General features: G+C 41.9%; 1 protein-coding gene across 8 annotated transcripts in view; it reads right to left on the bottom strand.

Annotated features, from left to right (window-relative positions):
- The window catches only part of LOC139159877 (zinc finger protein 84-like), a 98,695-nt gene that overhangs the window by 50,340 nt on the left and 23,473 nt on the right, over window positions 1-24,882 (bottom strand). For 3 of the 8 annotated variants that reach the window (XM_070737308.1, XM_070737306.1, XM_070737310.1), the window contains one exon: window positions 14,957-19,006. In XM_070737308.1, coding sequence (XP_070593409.1) covers window positions 16,408-18,177 — 1,770 coding nt within the window. In that variant the 5' untranslated portion in view covers window positions 18,178-19,006 and the 3' untranslated portion in view covers window positions 14,957-16,407. Of the gene's footprint in view, window positions 1-2,768; window positions 2,829-8,188; window positions 19,007-22,334; window positions 22,401-22,711; window positions 22,955-24,882 lie in introns of those variants that run through there. The other 5 variants (XM_070737303.1, XM_070737304.1, XM_070737305.1 and 2 more) reach the window with 5 other exon arrangements.

Raw genomic sequence — 24,882 nt, forward strand, 5'->3', positions numbered from 1 at the left:
GACCAGCTGACAGACACACAGAGCTGCCAAACTCCAGTACCAGTAAGATGCCCGTCTCGCGGAGGGACACAGTTTGGGGGTGGCGGGTTGGGCAGGGCAGAGTGGAGCAGGGTGGGGGCAGGCCACGCGTCCTACATGGGATGTGGAGTTCCATCGCATTCCTGATGTTTTATCCACTGACTGGCCTCCAGCAGTAAGGAAAACAAACTCCTGAGCGCTCCCTGAGGAAGAGCTGACAGCCAAACCTCTAGCACAGCTCAGTGGCAGAAGCAACTGGGTATGCACTTCCTTGTCCCCCTCTCTCGTGCGTGTCCGCCTCTCTCAGTAGTGAAACCACTACCCCTAAATCCTTCTCTTCTGAAGTTTTTGCTAACACAGAACTGCCAATACAATACTCAGATTGAGGATTCCTTTTCCGCAAGTGCATTATTTAACATTTGGAAATATTAAACTGCAGTTTCCATTGCTTTGACTATTTATCTAGTTAGTAAAGCTAAATCCTTTACCATATTACAGACCCCTCCAGGAATATCAACCCTATTGTACACTTCAGAGTCATCAGCAAATAGGCAAACCTTCCCCTACGTCACTCATATTAAAAAGAATAGGACCCAGAACAGACCCTTGTGGCACACCGTTTGTAACCTCTCTGCTCAAAATACTCGCCATTAACAATAACTCTCTGATGTCTACACTTGAGCCAGCTGCAAATCCACTGAACTATCCAGGGATTAATTCCAATCTTCACTAATTTATCTATCAGCTCTTTATGTGGAACTGTATCAAAGGCTTTGCTGAAGTCCGGATAGGCAATATGGAGAAAGTCTATGTCTTCCAAGCCTAACAAAATGTCAGAAAATGGTTAATCTGAACCCTTCTGAGCTAAATTTAGAGATATGGGAACTTTAACTGATGAAATGATGCCGAAAGCCTTTGCAAGCTTTGAAGGACCACTTTTGTTCATCATAAATGGGCAACTAATGCCAAATAGTCACTGCTGAAGTGCGGTCACTGAACAACTACTAGGATTACCACAATTTTGTGGATCAGGTGCCCATCTGCTTCTACTGTATTATAGTAACTTTGAAAGCTCAAGGAATAAGTTGTAAGTAAGGACTACCTGTGCCACCAAAGATGACAAATGGACCTCAATAGCTATTTCTTAGAAAGTGACGGATGAAGCAAAATTGAACCTGGTTAAACCCATGGATAGGAAAGGAAATACCGTACTTATTGGCAACACATAGATATAAAAAACCACTGAACAGTTGAACAGTGTATTGACATAAAGTTGACATAAACAGTTGACATAAAGAAGAGGGTGTCAGCTTAGTTTCCAAAGTGACAGTGAGCAAGACAAGAAGCAATGGATGGAACTAACCAAGGAGAGAAGCAACTTACAACTTCATGTCAGTAGAAGCTTCCTAACAGTGAGAATACATAACAAGTGGAACAGCTTAATTTCAGGAGTTGTAGATTTGCTACTAGAAAAACACTGGAGGTTTTTAAGATGTTGGATAACCAGTTTTCTGAAGTGGTGTAGGGTTTCCTGTCTAAGCAGGAGGTTGGACTAGAAGACCTCCAAGGTCGCTTCCAACCCTGTTATTCTCTGTGAGTCCTTTGGTGTATCACCAGGCTAGAATTCCCACTGAAACATCCCAGAATCAGGACATTCAAAGTCTTTCTCTAGTGTGTGAGTCACAAGCTGGGAACTTTGATTGAAACTTTTTCTACAATCAGAACATTCAAATAGTTTTTTCCCCCACCGAGTGAGTCCTTTGGGATTTCATTTGGCTGAAATGCTCACTGAAACATTTTCCACAATCAGGACATTCAAAGGGTATCCTTTCTGTATGAATCCTCTCGTGCAGCGGTCTCTAAACTATGGCCCGCATGCATCCTGCTGGGGCCATTTATCCGGCCCGCAGGTGAGTGACAGGAGCACAGGATGCATCTGCATCCTGTGCTCGTGGGCAGTGTTCCCTCTAAGGTGCACGGCCGCACTCGCAAAAACAACCCCCCATGCAGCCTTTTCCAAGGCCACGCTAAGGAACTGGGCGTTGGAGTTGGGGTCGGGAGCAACAAGGAAAGTATGGGGACCGGAGAAGGTTTTTCTTGTTTTGAATGTCACGCGTGCGCTCCCCATCCCCCTGCCAGCCCGCTGGGGGGGGGGGGGGGGCTGGGAGGCTGCCGTGGCTGCCTTTCCTTCTCCCACCCCCTGTGTCTACGGCTGGCGCCTCCCACCAAGCCAGCAGCCATGGCCACGGGTTCCTCAGGCGGGAGCTGCCACTTCCCTCTGGGCAGCCCAGCCAGGCGGCTGTAGAAAGTGCAGAGATTTTTGCCGTCACCTCTGCCTCCACTCAGGGAGCCACCGTGGTCACCGTGCCTTTTCCTCTCACTCAGTTCGACCACGGTTCTATTCTATTCTATTCTATTCCATTCTATTCCATAACTTCAAAAAATAGTCATTATCTCTTATGCCTCTTGATTTTGGCTGTATTTCTCCCTCTTCTCAATTGGTATATTTACTCATCATTTTTTTTTAGTTCTATCATTTCTAGGTGCCATAAATTTTTAATTTCTTCTCCCCTTTCATCTCTCCCTTCCAACATTCTAACTTTTTAAAATTTTTATATTAACTCATTCTCTATATTTAAACAAATACAATTTCTGTCATTACAATTCTATCCATTGGTTAATAACATTTTAAATTACCCATAGCAAAAAATTCAACTTATAAATTATATAAACTTACAGTAAGACCTCACCTATCGCTGGTGTTACGTTCCAGACCCGGCCGCGATAGGTGAAATCCGCGATGTGGAATTTATCGACTGATAGTACTTATTTAAGTATTTATCTTGTAATTGTTTGGTAAGTTTTCATTGTTTTAAGTGTTTATAAACCCTTCCCACACTATTACAAAATACATATCACAGAAGTACATCTATAATACAGTGGTCCCTCGATCATCGCGAGGGTTCCGTTCCAGGACCCCAAGCGATGATCGATTTTTCGCGAAGTAGCGGTGCGGAAGTAAAAACACCATCTGCGCATGCGCAGATGGTGTTTTTACTTCCACCGCCGCCCGCCCTTCGTCCGCCCACCCCGTTGCTCGCGCCTGGGGTTTCCCCGCGCGCGTGCCGCCCGCCCGCCCACGCTGTTGCTGGGGCCGCTTCCCAGCTGGGGAGCGGAGCTGGGGTTTCCCCAAGCGCGCGCGCGTTGCTGGGGCCGCTTCCCAGCTGGGGAGCGGAGCTGGGGTGTCCCCAAGCGCGCGCGCACTGCCCGCCCGCCCACGCTGTTGCTGGGGCCGCTTCCCAGTTGGGGAGCGGAGCTGGGGTTTCCCCAAGCGCGCGCGCGTTGCTGGGGCCGCTTCTGGGAGAATATTTAGATAATGAATTAAAGGGGAGGGATAAAATGGCAGGAGCGAGCATCCAGTGGACTGTATTAAAAAAGGCCATCTTAAAAGCCACTGGACTGTATGTAAGACAAATAACTAAAGGTAAAAGGAAGAAGAAACCGCTATGGTTTAGCAATGATGTAAGGGCTATAGTCAATGAAAAAAAGGCTGCCTATAGGAGGTATAAAGAGTCTGGAAGTATAGCTGATAGGGAGGTATATAAAATGAGACAGAAGGAGGCGAAACAGATAATATATGCTGCTAAAGCCTCAAAAGAGGAAGAAATTGCCAAATCTGTAAAGAAGGGGGATAAAACCTTCTTCAGATATATTAATGATAAGAAGAAGAAAAACTGCGGCATCACGAAGCTTAGTACCGGGAATAATACATGCATTAATGGGAATAAGGAGATCGCTGACCATTTCAATAGCTACTTCTGTTCAGTTTTCTCAAAAGACACCTTACAAAATAATACTATAGAGGGATATAGCATTGCTTCCAGCAGTACGGATTCAGCTCCAGTGATCTTAGAAGCCGATGTCTTAGAAGAACTTGAACGATTAAAGATAAATAAGGCAATGGGTCCAGATGGCATCCACCCCAGAGTTCTTAAAGAACTCAGATCTGTCATTGCTACCCCCCTGACTGATTTGTTTAACCAATCCTTGTTAACAGGAGAAGTTCCTGAGGATTGGAGAATGGCCAGTGTTGTGCCTATTCACAAGAAGGGCAGTAGAGAAGAAGCTGGTAACTACAGGCCAGTTAGCTTGACATCAGTTGTAGTTAAAATGATGGAGACTCTACTCAAAAAGAGGATAAATCAGCACCTAAAAAACAATAACTTATTAGACCCAAATCAGCATGGCTTTACTGAAGGCAAATCATGTCAGACTAATCTCATTGATTTCTTTGACTATGTCACAAAGGTGTTGGATGAAGGTGGTGCCGTGGATATTGCCTACCTGGACTTCAGCAAAGCCTTTGATACGGTTCCACATAAAGAGCTGATAGATAAATTAGTGAAGATTGGACTTAATCCCTGGATAGTTCAATGGATTTGCAGCTGGCTGAAGCGTAGACATCAGAGAGTTATTGTTAATGGCGAGTATTCTGAGCAGAGTCAGGTTACAAGCGGTGTGCCACAAGGATCTGTTCTGGGTCCTATTCTTTTTAATATATTTGTGAGTGACATAGGGGAAGGTTTGGTAGGGAAGGTTTGCCTATTTGCCGATGACTCTAAAGTGTGCAATAGGGTTGATATTCCTGGCGGCGTCTGTAATATGGTAAATGATTTAGCTTTACTAGATAAATGGTCTAAGCAATGGAAACTGCAGTTTAATGTTTCCAAATGTAAAATAATGCACTTGGGGAAAAGGAATCCTCAATCTGAGTATTGTATTGGCAGTTCAGTGTTGGCAAATACTTCAAAAGAAAAGGATTTAGGGGTAGTGATTTCTGACAGTCTCAAAATGGGTGAACAGTGCAGTCAGGCGGTAGGGAAAGCAAGTAGGATGCTTGGCTGCATAGCTAGAGGTATAACAAGTAGGAAGAGGGAGATTATGATCCCACTATATAGAATGATGGTGAGATCACATTTGGAATACTGTGTTCAGTTCTGGAGACCTCACCTACAAAAAGATATTGACAAAATTGAACGGGTCCAAAGACGGGCTACAAGAATGGTGGAAGGTCTTAAGCATAAAACGTATCAGGAAAGACTTAATGAACTCAATCTGTATAGTCTGGAGGACAGAAGGAAAAGGGGGGACATGATCGAAACATTTAAATATATTAAAGGGTTAAATAAGGTCCAGGAGGGAAGTGTTTTTAATAGGAAAGTGAACACAAGAACAAGGGGACACAATCTGAAGTTAGTTGGGGGAAAGATCAAAAGCAACATGAGAAAATATTATTTTACTGAAAGAGTAGTAGATCCTTGGAACAAACTTCCAGCAGATGTGGTAGATAAATCCACAGTAACTGAATTTAAACATGCCTGGGATAAACATATATCCATCCTAAGATAAAATACAGAAAATAGTATAAGGGCAGACTAGATGGACCATGAGGTCTTTTTCTGCCGTCAGACTTCTATGTTTCTATGTTTCTATAACATCCCATAATACAAAATTACGTCAATCGTCTTGTGGGGTTTCTACATTTTTCCACGTTTGGGCAAAAGCAAGTCTTGCTGCAGTAATAATATGGATAATCAGGTAGATATAATTTTGATTAAGCTGTTTATGAATAAACCCTTATAGGAAACATTGTGGGTTTTTTTCTAAGTTTATGTCTAGAGTGTCATCAATCCACGTCCCGATTTTTTTCCAGAAAGTCTGGGCTTTTTCGCACTGCCACCATGTATGGTAGTATGTATTCAACTCCTATGCTACCCAATCCCATAGGACTCAGGGCGACTTACAATAACAGAAAACAATACAAAAGAAAGAAGTCAATATTTAAATTAAACACACTAAAATTATAAACCATAACATCCCATAATACAAAATTACGCTCAATCCAATCGACCTAACACATACCTATCCAATCAAAACAATTTGGCCATGAAAGATGGTAGTATTCATGGTCCCCAGGCCTGCTAGCAAAGTCAGGTCTCCACGGCCTTTCGAAAGACAAAGAGGGTGTTTCAAAAATAATTCAGTCCATCATATAACAAATTAATATAAAATAACTTTTTAACTAAAATAATTATACTGATTATACAAACTTATTCACAGCTATTATTGTTAACACAAATGGATATATAATAAAATGCTAAAAAAATATGATATCCACCGTCAATCATCCATTCTCTTTTAATCTCTCAAATATTTCATTATTATAAATATTTCCCTTCCAATCCCACTCAATCTTTTCTTTTCTTTCTTTTCTTTCTGTACTAATAACTTTTCCCCCAACTCCCATATTATCAATTCCTCTTGGTCTCTTCTTATTATTACACCTCCCTCACTATTACCCCCTCATTTTTAAACTGTATCTTCTGATACCAATATTCCCCTATTGCTTTTTTCTTGTCAGTCAATTTATTTATTTATTTACTTACTTACTTACTTACTTACCTACCTACCTACTTACTTACTTACTTATTGGATTTGTATGCCGCCCCTCTCCGGAGACTCGAGGCGGCTAACAGCGATAATAAAACACTGTACAATAGTAATTTGGTATTAGAAATGATTAAAAATCTATTAATATAATTAATCCCAGTGCAATCATTATAAATCCGGATATAATCATCAATCTGTCCTTTATTTTCAAGTTCCTTTTCATTTTTTTTGTCACTGTAAATCTCAGTGTTTTTTCTCTTCAGTTCTTTTCATCTTCATAATCTTCTTCTTCATTTCCCACCATTGTTAATTCTAACTGTTCTTTATATTCCAGCTTCTTTTCCGTTTTCTTTTCACCTCTAAAGTCCAAAAGACAATTTTTAAAATCTTCATAGATGTATTTTAATATCTCAGCGAGTTCTTCATAGACACACACCTCCATTTTGTCGAATTCACAAAGTTCACAGTTTTTAAAATTTAATTACAAATTCATATAGTCTCTTTAGTGAAGAGAGCAGACTGGAGAGGGGCACAGAGGTCAGCAAGGCTGCTTGAGAGGAAGCAGCTCCACTTCCCCACACAAGAAACAGCTGTGGAAGAGTGATTTAACCCGATGCTGGGTAAAAGTGTGTTTCTTGGGAACACCTCCTTGTTTTGATGTGTATCTTCCCAGCTTTGCTGGATCCTATATTTTGAACTGTGGATTGTGTTTTTGGACTGTGAATCTAGACTTTCCTTATGGACTTTTGGACTTCAATATCTATAGATTTGAACACTGGGCCCTATCCAACAAAATGAAATTAAAGAGAGAGAAAAAGTAGGTTGACACTTAGCCAAGAAAAACCAACTGGTAACGAACAGAATAGATGCAACCTGCCTCAATAGCAATAACTGTGAGATGGATCTTGAAGTCCTATGATAGTGAACAATCCCCTAAAAAGAGCCAACAATGTGATTGCAGGGGCCACAAAAGATAATGCAATCCTAGGCTGCCTTAACAGAGGGCTAGAATTAAGATCATGTGAAGTATTAGTATCAATTTATAATGCTTTAGTAAGTTCACACTTAGGATTACTGCAACTAGTTTTGATTGCCACAATATTTTTTAAAAAGTGTAGTAGAGACATTATAAAGAGAGCAGAGAAGTAGGGACGATTAGGGAGATGGAGGCTAAAAGATATAAAGAAGGGTTGGAGGAATTGGGTATGTCTAGTCCAGTGAAAGGAAGGACTAGGTATGACATGACAGCCATCTTTCAACACTTGAGGGGTTAAAAAAAAGAGGGTCAACTTAGTGAATGGAAACTAACCCAGGAGAGAACCAGCCTACAAATAGGTAGAATTTTCCTGACACTGAGAACAATTAATTAATTGCATGAAATGGTATTGGGTCTCCTGATTGTCGGAATTGAAGAGCGGCAAAGTCTCTTCCAACTCTCTCACAACCCCCAGTGATGGAGCACCCACAACCTCTGGAGGGAAGCCATTCCCAGAGAATCAACCTTAACATGAGACTTTTTCAATCTTCCCACCAGCAGACAATTGCAGCCACCAGTTTCACAGCGTGCAGCACCAGTGGGATTAAATTTGGGCAGGGGAGGAACCTGCAGCACCAGCAGCTGACGCGCTTCAGCCCGGTTGCTTCTCTGCTTCCAGGCCGTGGAGGGAACCAAACAGCCCGACTTGCTCCCTGACTCTTCCCCGGCCTGCCCTCAACTCACCTTCCAGCGGCTGCTTCGGTCCTCGGAAGTGCACAAAAGCCCTTCTGCACCCCACCTTCCTCCCATGAGCCTTTCGGAAGAGGAAGTTCCTCTGTGTTTCTTCCCTCCGATCTTTTCTAGCAATTCAGTACTCGATGGTTAAAACTCATCTATTAGGCGCATTTCAGGCACAGATATTGCCTATCTGACTATCTCTCCTGATAGCGGCAACCCCCCCCCCCCCTTCTCCCTTCTCTATGAAAGGCGTTTGCAAGATGTTTTCACTGTATAAATGCTGTCAAATCATTTTTCACTTCTAGCAACTGACCTTTGCAAGTGAGCCTAGTGTCTCTCCTATATCTCATACATCATATGTATTCTATTCTAATCTTATATGTACTATTCTCATATTATCCTTCTATTCTCTATTTGATATATTCTATTCCTAAATTTTCACTTCTATTCTTTCTCTAATATATTTTACTCGAGTATAACTTCTATAACTTTCATTGTGTATTGTTGTGCATTGGACTAAAGAAATAAATAAACAAATAAATAAATAAATAGTGAAATATGATGGTACATGGTTTACCAAGATTAGATACCTGCTAAGCGCCAAATATTTTTTAAAAAAAATATTTTTATTGAATTTAAAACAAACCAACATACAAAAGATACATATCTACAAGACATAGAAACATAGAAGTCTGACGGCAGAAAAAGACCTCATGGTCCATCTAGTCTGCCCTTATACTATTTTCTGTATTTTATCTTAGGATGGATATATGTTTATCCCAGGCATGTTTAAATTCAGTTACTGTGGATTTATCTACCACGTCTGCTGGAAGTTTGTTCCAAGGATCTACTACTCTTTCAGTAAAATAATATTTTCTCATGTTGCTTTTGATCTTTCCCCCAACTAACTTCAGATTGTGTCCCCTTGTTCTTGTGTTCACTTTCCTATTAAAAACACTTCCCTCCTGGACCTTATTTAACCCTTTAATATATTTAAATGTTTCGATCATGTCCCCCCTTTTCCTTCTGTCCTCCAGACTATACAGATTGAGTTCATTAAGTCTTTCCTGATACGTTTTATGCTTAAGACCTTCCACCATTCTTGTAGCCCGTCTTTGGACCCGTTCAATTTTGTCAATATCTTTTTGTAGGTGAGGTCTCCAGAACTGAACACAGTATTCCAAATGTGGTCTCACCAGCATTCTATATAGTGGGATCATAATCTCCCTCTTCCTGCTTGTTATACCTCTAGCTATGCAGCCAAGCATCCTACTTGCTTTCCCTACCGCCTGACTGCACTGTTCACCCATTTTGAGACTGTCAGAAATCACTACTCCTAAATCCTTTTCTTTTGAAGTATTTGCCAACACAGAACTGCCAATACAATACTCAGATTGAGGATTCCTTTTCCCCAAGTGCATTATTTTACATTTGGAAACATTAAACTGCAGTTTCCATTTCTTAGACCATTTATCTAGTAAAGCTAAATCATTTACCATATTACAGACGCCTCCAGGAATATCAACCCTATTGCACACTTTAGAGTCATCGGCAAATAGGCAAACCTTCCCTACCAAACCTTCCCCTATGTCACTCACAAATATATTAAAAAGAATAGGACCCAGAACAGACCCTTGTGGCACACCGCTGGTAACCTGACTCTGCTCAGAATACTCGCCATTAACAATAACTCTCTGATGTCTACGCTTCAGCCAGCTGCAAATCCATTGAACTATCCAGGGATTAAGTCCAATCTTCACTAATTTATCTATCAGCTCTTTATGTGGAACCGTATCAAAGGCTTTGCTGAAGTCCAGGTAGGCAATATCCACGGCACCACCTTCATCCAACACCTTTGTGACATAGTCAAAGAAATCAATGAGATTAGTCTGACATGATTTGCCTTCAGTAAAGCCATGCTGATTTGGGTCCAATAAGTTATTGTTTTTTAGGTGCTGATTTATCCTCTTTTTGAGTAGAGTCTCCATCATTTTAACTACAACTGATGTCAAGCTAACTGGCCTGTAGTTACCAGCTTCTTCTCTACTGCCCTTCTTGTGAATAGGCACAACACTGGCCATTCTCCAATCCTCAGGAACTTCTCCTGTTAACAAGGATTGGTTAAACAAATCAGTCAGGGGGGTAGTAATGACAGATCTGAGTTCTTTAAGAACTCTGGGGTGGATGCCATCTGGACCCATTGCCTTATTTATCTTTAATCATTCAAGTTCTTCTAAGACATCAGCTTCTAAGATCACTGGAGCTGAATCCGTACAGCTGGAAGCAATGCTATATCCCTCTATAGTATTATTTTGTAAGGTGTCTTTTGAGAAGACACCTTACAAAATAATACTATAGAGGGATATACTATAGAGGGATAAGACCAACATACAAAAGGGGGGGGGGGGTATTTCCCCTAAATTTATTTTTTAAAGGACATATTTTTATTTTTATTTGTTTGTTTGTTTGTTTACTTTTCTCAAATACATATTGGAGGTATGTAAAGATATAATATTCATATACAGGATACTTGTAAAAAATAAAAAGAAACAGGTACAAACATAAACAAAAAGTCTTCAGTCCCCTAATCATTTTGTTTTCTCCTCTTCACTTTTTCAAGAGTCTCAACATCCTTTTTGCATTGTGTTTGTTAAGTCAGGACAAATCACACGGACACGTAGCTGCTATTTCCGTTTATAGAAGGATCAAGGTGGAATGTACTGAACAATACACTTAACTCAGGAACAACAAAAAGGGGCTCAGGGTATGCAAGGTCTTTAAAAGAATTATTAAAGAATACACAATAAAAACAAAAAAACAAGATTGGGGGCGGGGTCTCATGGCTGCAGCACCGGGGTTATTTCTTTCTCTCTTGAAAATGTCCCCAAGTCCCATTGCCTGTGGGGTCTGGTCTGACCGAATCTCTCCTGCAGCAAGAGTGATGCATGGGACGCTGCCAGAGGCCTGGCAGGGGCCGGTATGCCCCGCTGAACGAACTGGCTTGTCTCACACCGGCTATGGTGAAGCCGGACAGGCAGCCATGCCTGTTCCAACACAGCTGCAGAGACTACGCAACGCCAGGAGGATAGCCAAACGATTCCATCTGGAAATAGAATTGCAGGAGTTACCTGCAGAGGGAAAAAGGGGATTTCCTGTATACGGTGGTAAGTGGAGAGTGCCTGAATGGGATTTTAGACTTTTGTTTCTTGATTGGTTGCTGGACAGAGTTAAAATGGCCTGAGATTGAAGAAGGCAGCAATCTGTGCAGTGTGACATTTCAGCAGAAGCCTCGAAAGTAGCGAATTGCCCTTCATTTCAATTTTTTCGTACTACCTAATTGGTTTTCATCGAACTGAATTAAAGCCACATTCTAGGTGGCTGCGGGAACAAAGCGTCGCACCCCCCTGACGGCTTTCGGCGGCTTCCGAAGCGACGCTGGGCGAAAGAGGGCGGCCAGCAGCGGCGGAAGGTGAGAGGTGCCTCTTCGCGCGCTCGATCTGCTGGAGAGTCGGAGAAGGAGGCACCTCTCGCCTTCTGCTGCTGGCCGCCCGCCCTCTTTCGCCCAGCGCTGCTTGAAAGGACCCCCCCTTTTCACCCCTTGTCGCCCGAGACGAGGTCGGGGCGCTTCCTTCCCATTGCCGCTCTCTTCAGATCCTCCTCCCCTCGCTCTGGGTGAGCATCGCGGCGTGGCGGCGGTGATGGAGGAGGAGGAAGAGGAGGCAATGGGAAGGAAGCGCCCCGACCTCGTCTCGGGCAACAAGAGGTGGAAAGGGGGGGGTCCTTTCAAGCGGCGCTGGGCGAAAGAGGGCAGGCGGCCAGCAGCAGAAGGCGAGAGGTGCCTCCTTCTCCGGCTCTCCGGCAGATCGAGGTGCGCGAAGAGGCGCACTTGGCGAGCGGCATTTCCCCGCGGCACTTGGCGAGCGGAGAGGCGGTCACCTCGCCTGCCGCCCCACTCTGGAGGTCCTTGGCTTCTGCTGGGGGTGGGGGGGGTCCGGACGCCCCCTTCTCCGGCTCTCCGGCATATCGAAGAGGCACCTCTCACCTTCCGCCGCTGCCCACCCGCCCCCTTTCGCCCAGCGCCGCTTCGGAAGGCCGGAACCCTCCCTCCCTCCGCAGACCCAGAGATAAAGGAGGCGCAGAGCGGGGAGAGCCGCCTGGCAGAGCGCTTGCAGGCGGCGGCGGGGGGGGCGACGGCGGGGGGGGGAACGTATGTCGAGGTTCTACTGTACCTGTGTTTCCCCGAAAGTAAGACATATGTCTTACTTTCAGGGTACGGCTTATATTAGCCGACCCCCCTGAAACCCCCGATACGTCTTACAATCGGGGGTGTCTTACTATCGGGGAAACACGGTAGCAGTGAAAATAATTAGAATAGGGAAGATTATTGCACAGATATGACAGTGACACACAGATTAGGGAAGATTATTACGCTGGGATTGGCAGCAGGGTTTATAGATTAGGGAAGATAATCACACTAAGAACGGCAGTGGAAAATAACTAGATTAAGGAATAATATTAATACTTTGGGTTTTTTTAATAGAAGATACTTTTTGCATAATATAATGGAATAATAATGATATATATTTATTTTGATCCGTTAAAGTAGAAATGATATACTGATATGATGAAAGAACTGAAATAAATGAATTGAGTAGGAAATGTATTTTAAAATTTCTAACAACCACACTTCCTCCTATGTATAGATTAGGATATGATATGAATAGTGTTTTTTCTTTTCCTTTTCTTTTCTGCTCTTCTTTTTTCTTCCCTTTCTTTTCTTTTCTTTTTTCTTTTATTTTTTTCCTTTCCTTCCTGGGCTTTTAAAGAGACGTAAATTTGGATATTTTCTATTGTTAAGGGCAGTTATGATAAAAGGGGTTTTTTTTCAAATGAAAGTAGGAATGTGTTTTCTAAGAATTCTAGAAAGGGACTGAAGTACGATGACTCAGTTAGGAAAAATAGCAAATAGCCAAGAGAAATTTAGATAAGTATAGCACTCTAAATATAAATTAAAGCAAAGAACATTATTTAAAATCCGGATGATAGCATTTGGAAAGGAGGTAGCACAGGATGAATGATATATACCAGAAAAATTGGATAAATAATTAGAAAAATTTGAATAATTTGACTAAGAAGTTGGCATTTGATATTGTATTGTATTATATTTTAATTTGAGGTATATAAATTGGAATCTCTGTAAGGTGTAGAAAACAATAAAAATTTATACACCCCCCCAAAAATGTAGATGTTTTTGAAAAAACAAAATACAAAGGAAAAAAAGAAATGACAATGACAATAAAGTAAAATAAAATAACAAATAGATACTCTCTCTTATTATATTTTATAACTAAACAATATAGTATTTAACTTGCGATTTTCCATATCTGTTTCTCACTTTCCTAAAGTAACTCTATATTTCTTAAGAGCGGAAAAGAATACAAGTAAATCTTTCACTTCTAAAATTATAGCAGACATCATAAAGTTTAAAAATAAAAAAATGATTTTTAAAAAAAAACTATGAATTTTAACAAATTTTATAACTATGTTTTTCATCTCTTATACATAGACCATTTGATGAATCTAAAAATCTAAAAGCTTAAAACAGTTTTAATCTATATATGTTGTGGCATGTCTGAGATAAGAAAAAAGGTATTGCTTTTAGTTTTGAAATAATTCCTCTTTGCAATGTGAATAAACTAATCATTTTCAATTCTTTTCCTTTTTTGTAACCAATTGTACCATTTGCCCCAAATTTTGTAGAAGGCTGTATCTTCTCTGTCTTTAATACGCATAGTTAACCTATTAATCTCAGCCAGTTCCATTATTTTATTTATAATGTGTACATTGGTGGGTATATCATCCTTTTTCCAATTTTGGGTGTAACAAATTTTTGTGGCTGTAATCAGATGTATAATAAGGTATTTATCCTCTTTTTTGGTATTGCTATCGATTATTCCCAATAGGAATATTTCTGGTTCAAATTTAATCTCTGTTACAGTAATTTCTTTTACCCATTTCGATATTTTTCTCCAAAAATGTTTAGCTTCCCCACAGGTCCACCACATGTGGTAGTATGTACCTAACTCGTCTTTACATTTCCAACAGTTTGGAGATATTCCTTGATAAATTTTTGCTAGTCGGACTGGTATGAAGTGCCAACGGTAGAAGGTTTTGTAGAGGTTTTCTTTATAGGCAGCTGAAATAGTTAATTTCAAATTACAACTCCAAAGGGATTCCCAGTTCTCCAAATCAATCGTATGGCCTATATTTTGGACCCACTTTATCATCCTCTTTAACTCTCTCCTCCTCCATGTTCTCATTTAGTAAACATTTATAAAACTTTGAAATTGCTTTTTCCTCTGGGCCTGTGAAAATTTTATCAATTTCCTGCTCTTTTGATTGAAAACCACTTTTTTCGAGGTCAAATTTATATTTATTTTGTAGCTGCAGATAAGGCCACCAATCAATAATTATACCTTCTTCTGCTAACTTAGTCATTATTTTAAGTTCGTTTTGTTCTGATAGTAATTTTTAATATTCCAATGCATGTATCCCTCTATGTAGATGCAGTTAATAACTGTTTTTAAAATGCCAAAAAAAGGAAGATGGTTAGCTTATAAATTAAACACAAAAGAAATTGATAAGTAAATCAGAAGATGAGAAAGGATGTATGCATTAAAGATTAAAAAGTAATAACTGAATATTTTAATGAAATATTATATGATAAAGAGGTTGCAATTCAGACTAAAACCTTTCCTACAGATAGGACATTCATTTTTTTCTTAATTTTGTTTTATTTTTTTTCACAAACTTTACATTAATTCATATGCCATATCAACACGTTACAAACTTGTACATATTTCCAAGATATCATAAACAAATATCCTAAATTTTCAGTTACTTTTATCTCCCATTTATTTTCCTTCTATATTTCATGTTACTCCCCTCCCTATATCTCCCTCTCTCCCCTCTACCTTTTCTCCCTCTCTACCTCTCTCCCCTTCCTACCTACTTCCTCTTCCTCCACCTTGTCCTTTCCTGAGTCCTTCTAATCTTAATCTGTTAATGTTGTTGACAGATGAGCTTTCCAGAACCCTAGATTAATTCTAACATTGGTGCTATTCATAAACTAACAGCTTCCCTTCATCTATATTTAAATATGTAATATGTTCTTCTAGGTATAACAAATATTATCTAATGCTTCCTCCTATTTTTGTCACCTGGGTCTACCACCTTTAGTTTTCAATTTTCTTTCAAATTATTCACCATTGCTTATCTTCCAAATTTGTCCATTTTCTTGGACTTCTGAGAGTAATTTTGGGTCTTACACCTTCCTTTCAACTGGTTCTTTTTTTCCCCTGCCCTTTCCAAATGACCTAACTTTTTAATATCTTTCCCCTTTTTATATCTCCTTTCCAACTTTATTTTCTTTTTATTGTCACATTCTCTGTATTTTAACAATTTCTGATTTATCACTACATTTCCATCCATTAATAACATTCCAAAATCTCTGCATCGAAAAATCCCATTCGTAAATTGTATAGTCCTACATTTCCTTTTATGTTGACCCATATGCATTCTAAGGGGTTTTCTTCTTTAGTTACATGTAGCTCTGTAGCAACATAGGGGTTCTTTATATACAGTGCAACTCCGCCTCCTTTTTTGGGTGATCTGGTTTTTTGGAAGTTTGTATCCTTTTATCTGTGTGTTCCAATCATGTTTTTCATCCCACCAGGTTTCTGTTATTCCAACTATGTCATGTTCACCTTCATGCTTTAATATTTCCAGTTCACTGTTTGTTCCCCAGGCACTGTGCATTTTTGTGAAGGCATTTGAGTTTTTTGTAGCTGACTCTGGGTGTCCTTTCTGTGTCACCTGATTGATGTTTCTGTTTGACTTCTTTCCCATCCCTCTTTGTCATTTGCCTTTGTCAGTACCCTGTATGTAATTATATTGGGTTACAATACATATAAGCTATGAACGTATGTTTATATGATATACCTTTAAGAGATGGATCATAGTTAGCCACAAGAGGGAGCCAAAGGAGTTCCTGTTTGGAGGGAGTTTTTATTGATAGTTACTTTATGTCTAGAGCTATGCGTGAAAGTTAACTCGTTTGTATTGGATATTGGGATTGTGATTAGAATTGAAATAGATTACCTTGTTGCTTTATATAATATATACTGTATATCTGTACTGGTTTCCATTACTATTACCACTCACAACTAACACTGTTTCTTGAACTGTTTTCTGGATATATGTTTCCCTAAACTATCAGCCTTCTTACTTACTAGGTGTCTCCTGTTGTGTCTCAAAAGGCTGGAATTACAACTGAAACTTTTCCCACATTCAGGACATTCAAAAGGTTTCTCTCCTGTGTGAGTGCTCTGGTGTTCCACCAGGTTCCCACTGTGACTAAAACTTTTCCCACAGACAGGGCATTCAAAGGGTTTCTCTCCTGTATGAGTCCTCTGGTGATTCACCAGGCTAGAATTTTGACTAAAACCTTTCCCACATTCAGGACATTCAAAGGGTTTCTCGCATGTGTGAGTCTTGTTGTGTCTCAAAAGGTTGGAATTACAACTAAAAGCTTTCCCACATTCAGGACATTCAAAAGGTTTCTCTCCTGTGTGAGTCCTCTGGTGTTGCACCAGGCTGAAACTCTCACTAAAACTTTTCCCACAGTAAGGACATTCAAAGGGTTTCTCTCCTGTGTGAGTCCTGTGGTGTTTCACCAGGCTGGAATTTTGACTAAAACTTTTCCCACAGTCAGAACATTTAAAGGGTTTCTCTCCTGTGTGAGTCCTCTGGTGTTCCACCAGGTTGAAACTCTGACTAAAACTTTTCCCACAATCAGAACATTTAAAGGGTTTCTCTCCTGTGTGAGTCCTCTGGTGTTTCACCAGGCTAGAACTGCAACTAAACCTTTTTCCACAGTCAGGACATTCAAAGGGTTTTTCTCTTGTGTGAGTCCTCTGGTGTTTTACCAGGTTGGAACTGCAACTAAATCTTTTTCCACAGTCAGGACATTCATAGGGTTTCTCTCTTGTGTGAGTCCTTTGGTGCACCACCAGGTTGAAATTCTGACTAAAACCTTTCCCACAGTCAGGACATTCAAAGGGTTTCTCTCCTGTGTGAGTCCTCTGGTGGTCCACCAGGTTGGAACGTTGACTAAAACTTTTCCCACAGTCAGGACATTCAAAGGGTTTCTCTCCTGTGTGAGTCCTCTGGTGTTGCACCAGGCTAAAACGCTGACTAAAACGTTTCCCACAGTCAGGACATTCAAAGGGTTTCTCTCCTGTGTGAGTCCTCTGGTGTTCCACAAGGTTGGAATTGCAACTAAATCGTTTTCCACAATCAGAACATTCAAAGGGTTTCTCTCCTGTGTGAATCCTCTGGTGTCTCACCAGGCTGGAATTTTCACTATAACTTTTTCCACAGTCAGGACATTCAAAGGGTTTCTCGTGTGTGTGAGTCCTGTTGTGTTTCAAAAGGCTGGAATTCCATCTAAAACCTTTCCCACATTCAGGACATTCAAAGGGTTTCTCTCCTATGTGAGTCCTCTGGTGTATCACCAGGCTGGAATTTTGACTAAAACCTTTCCCACAGTCAGGACATTTAAAGGGTTTCTCGCGTGTGTGACTCCTGTTGTGTCTCAAAAGGCTGGAATTACAACTGAAACGTTTCCCACATTCAGGACATTCAAAAGGTTTCTCTCCTGTGTGAGTCCTCTGGTGTTCCACCAGGCTGGAATTTTGACTAAAATTGTTCCCACAGTCAGGACATTCAAAGTGTTTCTCTCCTGTGTGAGTCCTCTGGTGTCTCACCAGGCTGGAATTTTGACTAAAACTTTTCCCACAGTCAGGACATTCAAAGGGTTTCTCTCCTGTGTGAGTCCTCTGGTGTTGCTCCAGGTTCCCACTCTGACTAAATCTTTTTCCACAGTCAGGACATTCAAAGGGTTTCTCTCCTGTGCGAGTCCTCTGGTGTTTCATGACTGAAATTGTGACTGAATTTATCAGTCAGCGCATTCAAACATTTTCTCTTCCTTGTGAGTCTTGGGTGCTTCGCCACACTGGAATTCTCTCTTTGAAGTTTTTCTCACAGAATGGATGTTCAAATGGTGTTATTACTGTGTGTGCATCCTTTAGTATTTCATGATCTGACAATTTCTAATGTCATATGTTTTCTCCCTCATGTGTGTCTTCTGATGTACCACCATATTTGCACACTCACTAAAGCACTTAGCACATTGGGAGTTCTTTCGTGGCTTCCTTCTTGTGTTTTTGCTTCCATGAATCACAAGGGAGCTGTTCTGACAAGTTTTTGCTACATTTAGATAGTGTGCATGGATTTTCTCCTGTTTAGCTCCTCATTGCATAAAGAGCTGTGATTTGCAATCTCTTCTTTTCCCACAACAGGCAAACATATGTTGCTTTTCCACAGCTGAGTTCATCAAAAATATGGACAATGCCTCGTTTAGTGGTGCTTTCGTTCAAGCCATTTTCTTCCTCACAGGGAGAGGCCTGCATTACTGTCTGCTCTACATGGCTTTACTATTGACCTTTTCATCTCAACTGACTTCCAGATATTTTTCTTTTTTGCTGATTGAAAATTATGTCCTTTGACTTTTCATGTAACCTATCTTTGAGTTCTGCATAATTTGCTTATTGAAGCTTGAAATCTTTCTTGATTTTCTCTCGCTTGTCTAACAGCTGCTGGAAGAGGAGGAAAATATTTTGATTTTTCGCTTGATTTTCTTCCCTTTTCAATGTTGCTTTTCATTTCAATGGTCCTCAATGATCATATCGCCATCCTCTTTGTCTGTAAGATTCAAAGAAAAAATAGAACTTTAATTGTTTATAAAATAATTAGAGATGTTATGAAAAAAGATAAAAAGTATATATTACAATGAAAAATCAAATATGCCCCAATACTAATCACTTAAATTATTTATGATTCATAGAAGGTTACCGAGATCCATGTTCAAATATCCATTGAAATTCAGTTGTGTAATTGAGTCAATGGAGAATTCTTAGAAATGCAAAGGACTATCATCAAATATATATTAGGTGCTAGGGAAAGATTATATAATTGTAGATATCGTGCTTCCCCGAAAATAAGACAGGGGCCCTTTGCATGGTGGGACACAATTTAGGGGTGGCAGGGCGGAGCAGAGTGGGGTGGGGTTGGCTATGAGACGGGCGCTTTACCTGTAATGGAATTTGGCAGTTCTGTGTGTCTCGCAGCTGGTTCTTTTACAGAAAAAAACCTTCTATGTACCATAGAGAAGGTTGTGAAAAGTTGTTAATGGATATGAGAAGTTGTTAATGGCTTGCCCTCACAACAAACGCTTCTGTATTTTCAAACTTTTTTCCCTAAAGAGACCAGCTGACAGACACACAGAGCTGCCAAACTCCAGTACTAGTAAGATGCCCGTCTCGCGGAGGGACACAGTTTGGGGGTGGCGGGTTGGGCAGGGCAGAGTGGAGCAGGGTGGGGGCAGGCCACACGTCCTACATGGGATGTGGAGTTCCATCGCATTCCTGATGTTTTATCCACTGACTGGCCTCCAGCAGTAAGGAAAACAAACTCCTGAGCGCTCCCTGAGGAAGAGCTGACAGCCAAACCTCTAGCACAGCTCAGTGGCAGAAGCAACTGGGTATGCACTTCCTTGTCCCCCTCTCTCGTGCGTGTCCGCCTCTCTCAGTAGTGAAACCACTACCCCTAAATCCTTCTCTTCTGAAGTTTTTGCTAACACAGAACTGCCAATACAATACTCAGATTGAGGATTCCTTTTCCCCAAGTGCATTATTTAACATTTGGAAACATTAAACTGCAGTTTCCATTGCTTTGACTATTTATCTAGTAAAGCTAAATCCTTTACCATATTACAGACCCCTCCAGGAATATCAACCGTATTGTACACTTCAGAGTCATCAGCAAATAGGCAAACCTTCCCTACCAAACCTTCCCCTACGTCACTCATATTAAAAAGAATAGGACCCAGAACAGACCCTTGTGGCACACCGCTTGTAAACTCTCTGCTCAAAATACTTGCCATTAACAATAACTCTCTGATGTCTACACTTGAGCCAGCTGCAAATCCACTGAACTATCCAGGGATTAAGTCCAATCTTCACTAATTTATCTATCAGCTCTTTATGTGGAACTGTATCAAAGGCTTTGCTGAAGTCCGGATAGGCAATATGGAGAAAGTCTATGTCTTCCAAGCCTAACAAAATGTCAGAAAATGGTTAATCTGAACCCTTCTGAGCTAAATTTAGAGATATGGGAACTTTAACTGATGAAATGATGCCGAAAGCCTTTGCAAGCTTTGAAGGACCACTTTTGTTCATCATAAATGGGCAACTAATGCCAAATAGTCACTGCTGAAGTGCGGTCACTGAACAACTACTAGGATTACCATGGTTTTGTGGATCAGGTGCCCATCTGCTTCTACTGTATTATAGTAACTTTGAAAGCTCAAGGAATAAGTTGTAAGTAAGGACTACCTGTGCCACCAAAGATGACAAATGGACCTCAATAGCTATTTCTTAGAAAGTGACGGATGAAGCAAAATTGAACCTGGTTAAACCCATGGATAGGAAAGCAAATACCGTACTTATTGGCAACACATAGATATAAAAAACCACTGAACAGTTGAACAGTGTATTGACATAAAGTTGACATAAACAGTTGACATAAAGAAGAGGGTGTCAGCTTAGTTTCCAAAGTGACAGTGAGCAAGACAAGAAGCAATGGATGGAACTAACCAAGGAGAGAAGCAACTTACAACTTCATGTCAGTAGAAGCTTCCTAACAGTGAGAATACATAACAAGTGGAACAGCTTAATTTCGGGAGTTGTAGATTTGCTACTAGAAAAACACTGGAGGTTTTTAAGATGTTGGATAACCAGTTTTCTGAAGTGGTGTAGGGTTTCCTGTCTAAGCAGGAGGTTGGACTAGAAGACCTCCAAGGTCGCTTCCAACCCTGTAATTCTCTGTGAGTCCTTTGGTGTATCACCAGGCTAGAATTCCCACTGAAACATCCCAGAATCAGGACATTCAAAGTCTTTCTCTAGTGTGTGAGTCACAAGCTGGGAACTTTGATTGAAACTTTTTCTACAATCAGAACATTCAAATAGTTTTTTTCCCCACCGAGTGAGTCCTTTGGGATTTCACTTGGCTGAAATGCTCACTGAAACATTTTCCACAATCAGGACATTCAAAGGCTATCCTTTCTGTATGAATCCTCTCGTGCAGCGGTCTCTAAACTATGCCCTGCATGCATCCTGCTGGGGCCATTTATCCGGCCCGCGGGTGAGTGGCAGGAGCACAGGATGCATCTGCATCCTGTGCTCGTGGGCAGTGTTCCCTCTAAGGTGCACGGCCGCACTCGCAAAAACAACCCCCCATGCAGCCTTTTCCAAGGCCACGCTAAGGAGCTGGGCGTTGGAGTTGGGGTCGGGAGCAACAAGGAAAGTATGGGGACCGGAGAAGGTTTTTCTTGTTTTGAATGTCACGCGTGCGCTCCCCATCCCCCTGCCAGCCCGCTGGGGGGGGGGGCTGGGAGGCTGCCGTGGCTGCCTTTCCTTCTCCCATCCCCTGTGTCTACCGCTGGCGCCTTCCACCAAGCCAGCAGCCATGGCCACGGGTTCCTCAGGCGGGAGCTGCCACTTCCCTCTGGGCAGCCCAGCCAGGCGGCTGTAGAAAGTGCAGAGATTTTTGCCGTCACCTCTGCCTCCACTCAGGGAGCCACCGTGGTCACCGTGCCTTTTCCTCTCACTCAGTTCGACCACGGTTCTATTCTATTCTATTCCATTCTATTCCATAACTTCAAAAAATAGTCATAATCTCTTATGCCTCTTGATTTTGGCTGTATTTCTCCCTCTCCTCAATTGGTATATTTACTCATCATTTTTTTTAGTTCTATCATTTCTAGGTGCCCTAAATTTTTAATTTCTTCTCCCCTTTCATCTCTCCCTTCCAACATTCTAACTTTTTAAAATTTTTATATTAACTCATTCTCTATATTTAAACAAATACAATTTCTGTCATTACAATTCCATCCGTTGGTTAATAACATTTTAAATTACCCACAGCAAAAAATTCAACTTATAAATTATATAAACTTACAGTAAGACCTCACCTATCGCTGGTGTTACGTTCCAGACCCGGCTGCGATAGGTGAAATCCGCGATGTGGAATTTATCGACTGATAGTACTTATTTAAGTATTTATATTGTAATTGTTTGGTAAGTTTTCATTGTTTTAAGTGTTTATAAACCCTTCCCACACTATTACAAAATACATATCACAGTAGTACATCTATAATATAACTTAAAACTAATAAAAAAAATAAAAAAAATAAAGCAACAACATTCTCTTTCTCTCTCATACGTATACGTAATCTCTCTCTCTCTCATATATCCTAAGAAATATTTCTTGAAAACCCGTGATGAAGTGAAGCCGCGGTAGGTGAAGCGCGATATAGCGAGGGACTACTGTATATGAATACAGGGATACCTCATCTTACGAACGCCTCTTCATACAAACTTTTCGAGATACAAGCCCGGTGTTTAAGATTTGTTTGCTTCGTCTCAAGAACCATTTTCACCTGACGAACCCAAGCCCAGGTGCATTGGCTCTCTTACTGCACATGCGCTTTCTTACTACCGCAGGGATTCCCTTGCCTTGTGACTGTCACCGCCGGGATTTCCCGTTTGCTTGCCACCCCCGCCGGAATTCCCTGCCTCCTTTCGCTTGCACCTGGGGCGAGGAACAATAAAAAACAGTACAAAAGAAAGAAGTCAATATTAAAATTAAACACACTAAAATTATAAACCATAACATCCCATCATACAAAATCACCTCTCCTTTCAAAATGCCTTGTTTCCCCTTGCTGCCTTTCTTCACTCCATTTGCCTTCCCTAGGAAGCGGTTGGAGGGGCAATTCTAGGAGCAGTTTGGGGCAATGTAGGAAGCTTTTAAAGGGGCGATTTTAGGAGCAGTTTGGGGCAACGTAGGAAGGTTTTGGACGGGTGATTTCTGGAGTGATTTGGGGCAGCCTAGGAAGCTTTTGGACGGGTGATTTTTGGAGTGATTTGGGGCAACATAGGAAGCTTTTGGAGGGGTGATTTTTGGAGTGATTTAGGGCAACCTAGGAAGCTTTTGGAGGAGCGAATTCTGGAGCAATTTGGGGCAACTTAGGAAGGTTTTGGATGGGTGATTTTTGGAGTGATTTGGGGCAACCTAGGAAGCTTTTGGAGGGGTGATTTTTGGAGCAATTTGGGGCAGCCTAGGAAGCTTTTGGAGGGGTGATTTTTGGAGTGATTTAGGGCAACCTAGGAAGCTTTGGAGGGGTGATTTTTGGAGTGATTTAGGGCAACCTAAATTGGGGTGCTAAGTAATGGATGACTGGGATAAGTATACTTGTGAGTATGAATGGAATGATTGGTATGAATGGAATGATTGGTATAATTGGGTTGGTGGGGGTGGGTGGGGTTATGGTATGGATGAGTTGATTGATAGTAGTGTGAATGATAGATTTGGCCCACCTGACGCTCGGGAGACAGGAGAGGAAGGGGCACCGATCTCTGGGGTGGCGGAGGGTCGGAATATCCCTGTGTTGCTGGGGAGAGGCAGATATGGCGGGGGCCACAGAGCTAGCCGTTCCAGGGGAACGAGGGACCGTTGCTTAATAACAGTCCCTTGTTCTGGCTCTGTGAGCCCAATCTTGGGTACTGGTGATGAGTGTAACTCTGGCCGTGGACTCAGGTTGCTGCTGCTTAACGCCAGATCAGTGGTAAATAAAGCTCTCCTCATCCGGGATCTGATCCTGGATGAGGAGGCCGACCTGGCGTGTATTACTGAAACCTGGCTGGGCCCGGAGGGAGGTGTCCCTTTCTCTGAACTTTGCCCAGCCGGGTTTCAGATATGGCATCAACCTCGACCCCAGGGAAGGCGGAGAGGAGTGGCTATTATAGCCAGGGAGAGCCTTTGCCTGCGTAGACTCATTGCTCCGGAAATTGCGGGTTGCGAGTCTCTCTTGTTGAAGTTGGACTTAGGGGTCCAGGTGGGCTTATTTCTCACGTACCTGCCTCCCAGCTGCGTGTCAAAAGCCCTGCCTGTGCTACTCGAGGAGGTAGCCGGGTTGGCGGTGGAGTTCCCCGGACTCATTGTCCTGGGGGATTTCAACCTGCCGTCACTCGGTGAAACCTCTGGGTTGGCACAGGAGTTCATGGCCACCATGACAGCCATGGACCTGACTCAAGTAGTACAGGGTCCGACTCACGAGGGAGGGCACGCACCTGACATGGTATTCCTTTCCGAGCAATTGAGAAATGGTCTGAGACTAAGGGGCTTAGGAGCATTGCCTTTGTCATGGTCAGACCATTTTCTACTACGGCTTGACTTCCTGGCTCCAATCCTTCCCCGCAGGGAGGCGGAACCAATGAAGATGTTCCGCCCCAGACGCCTGATGGACCCAGAGGGCTTTCAGACGGCGCTTGGGGTTATTCCAGAGGCATTCATCCACAGTTCGGCGGAGTCTCTTGCGGAGGCCTGGAATACGGCTGCTGCGGAGGCTCTCGACCGGATTGCGCCTTTGCGACCTCTCCGTGGCGCTAGACCCCGTAGAGCCCCATGGTTCAACGAGGAGCTCCGGGAGTTGAAACACCAAAAGAGACGTCTAGAGA

Source organism: Erythrolamprus reginae, chromosome 2 (genome assembly GCF_031021105.1).
Source record: "Erythrolamprus reginae isolate rEryReg1 chromosome 2, rEryReg1.hap1, whole genome shotgun sequence".
Classification (NCBI taxonomy): domain Eukaryota; kingdom Metazoa; phylum Chordata; class Lepidosauria; order Squamata; family Dipsadidae; genus Erythrolamprus; species Erythrolamprus reginae.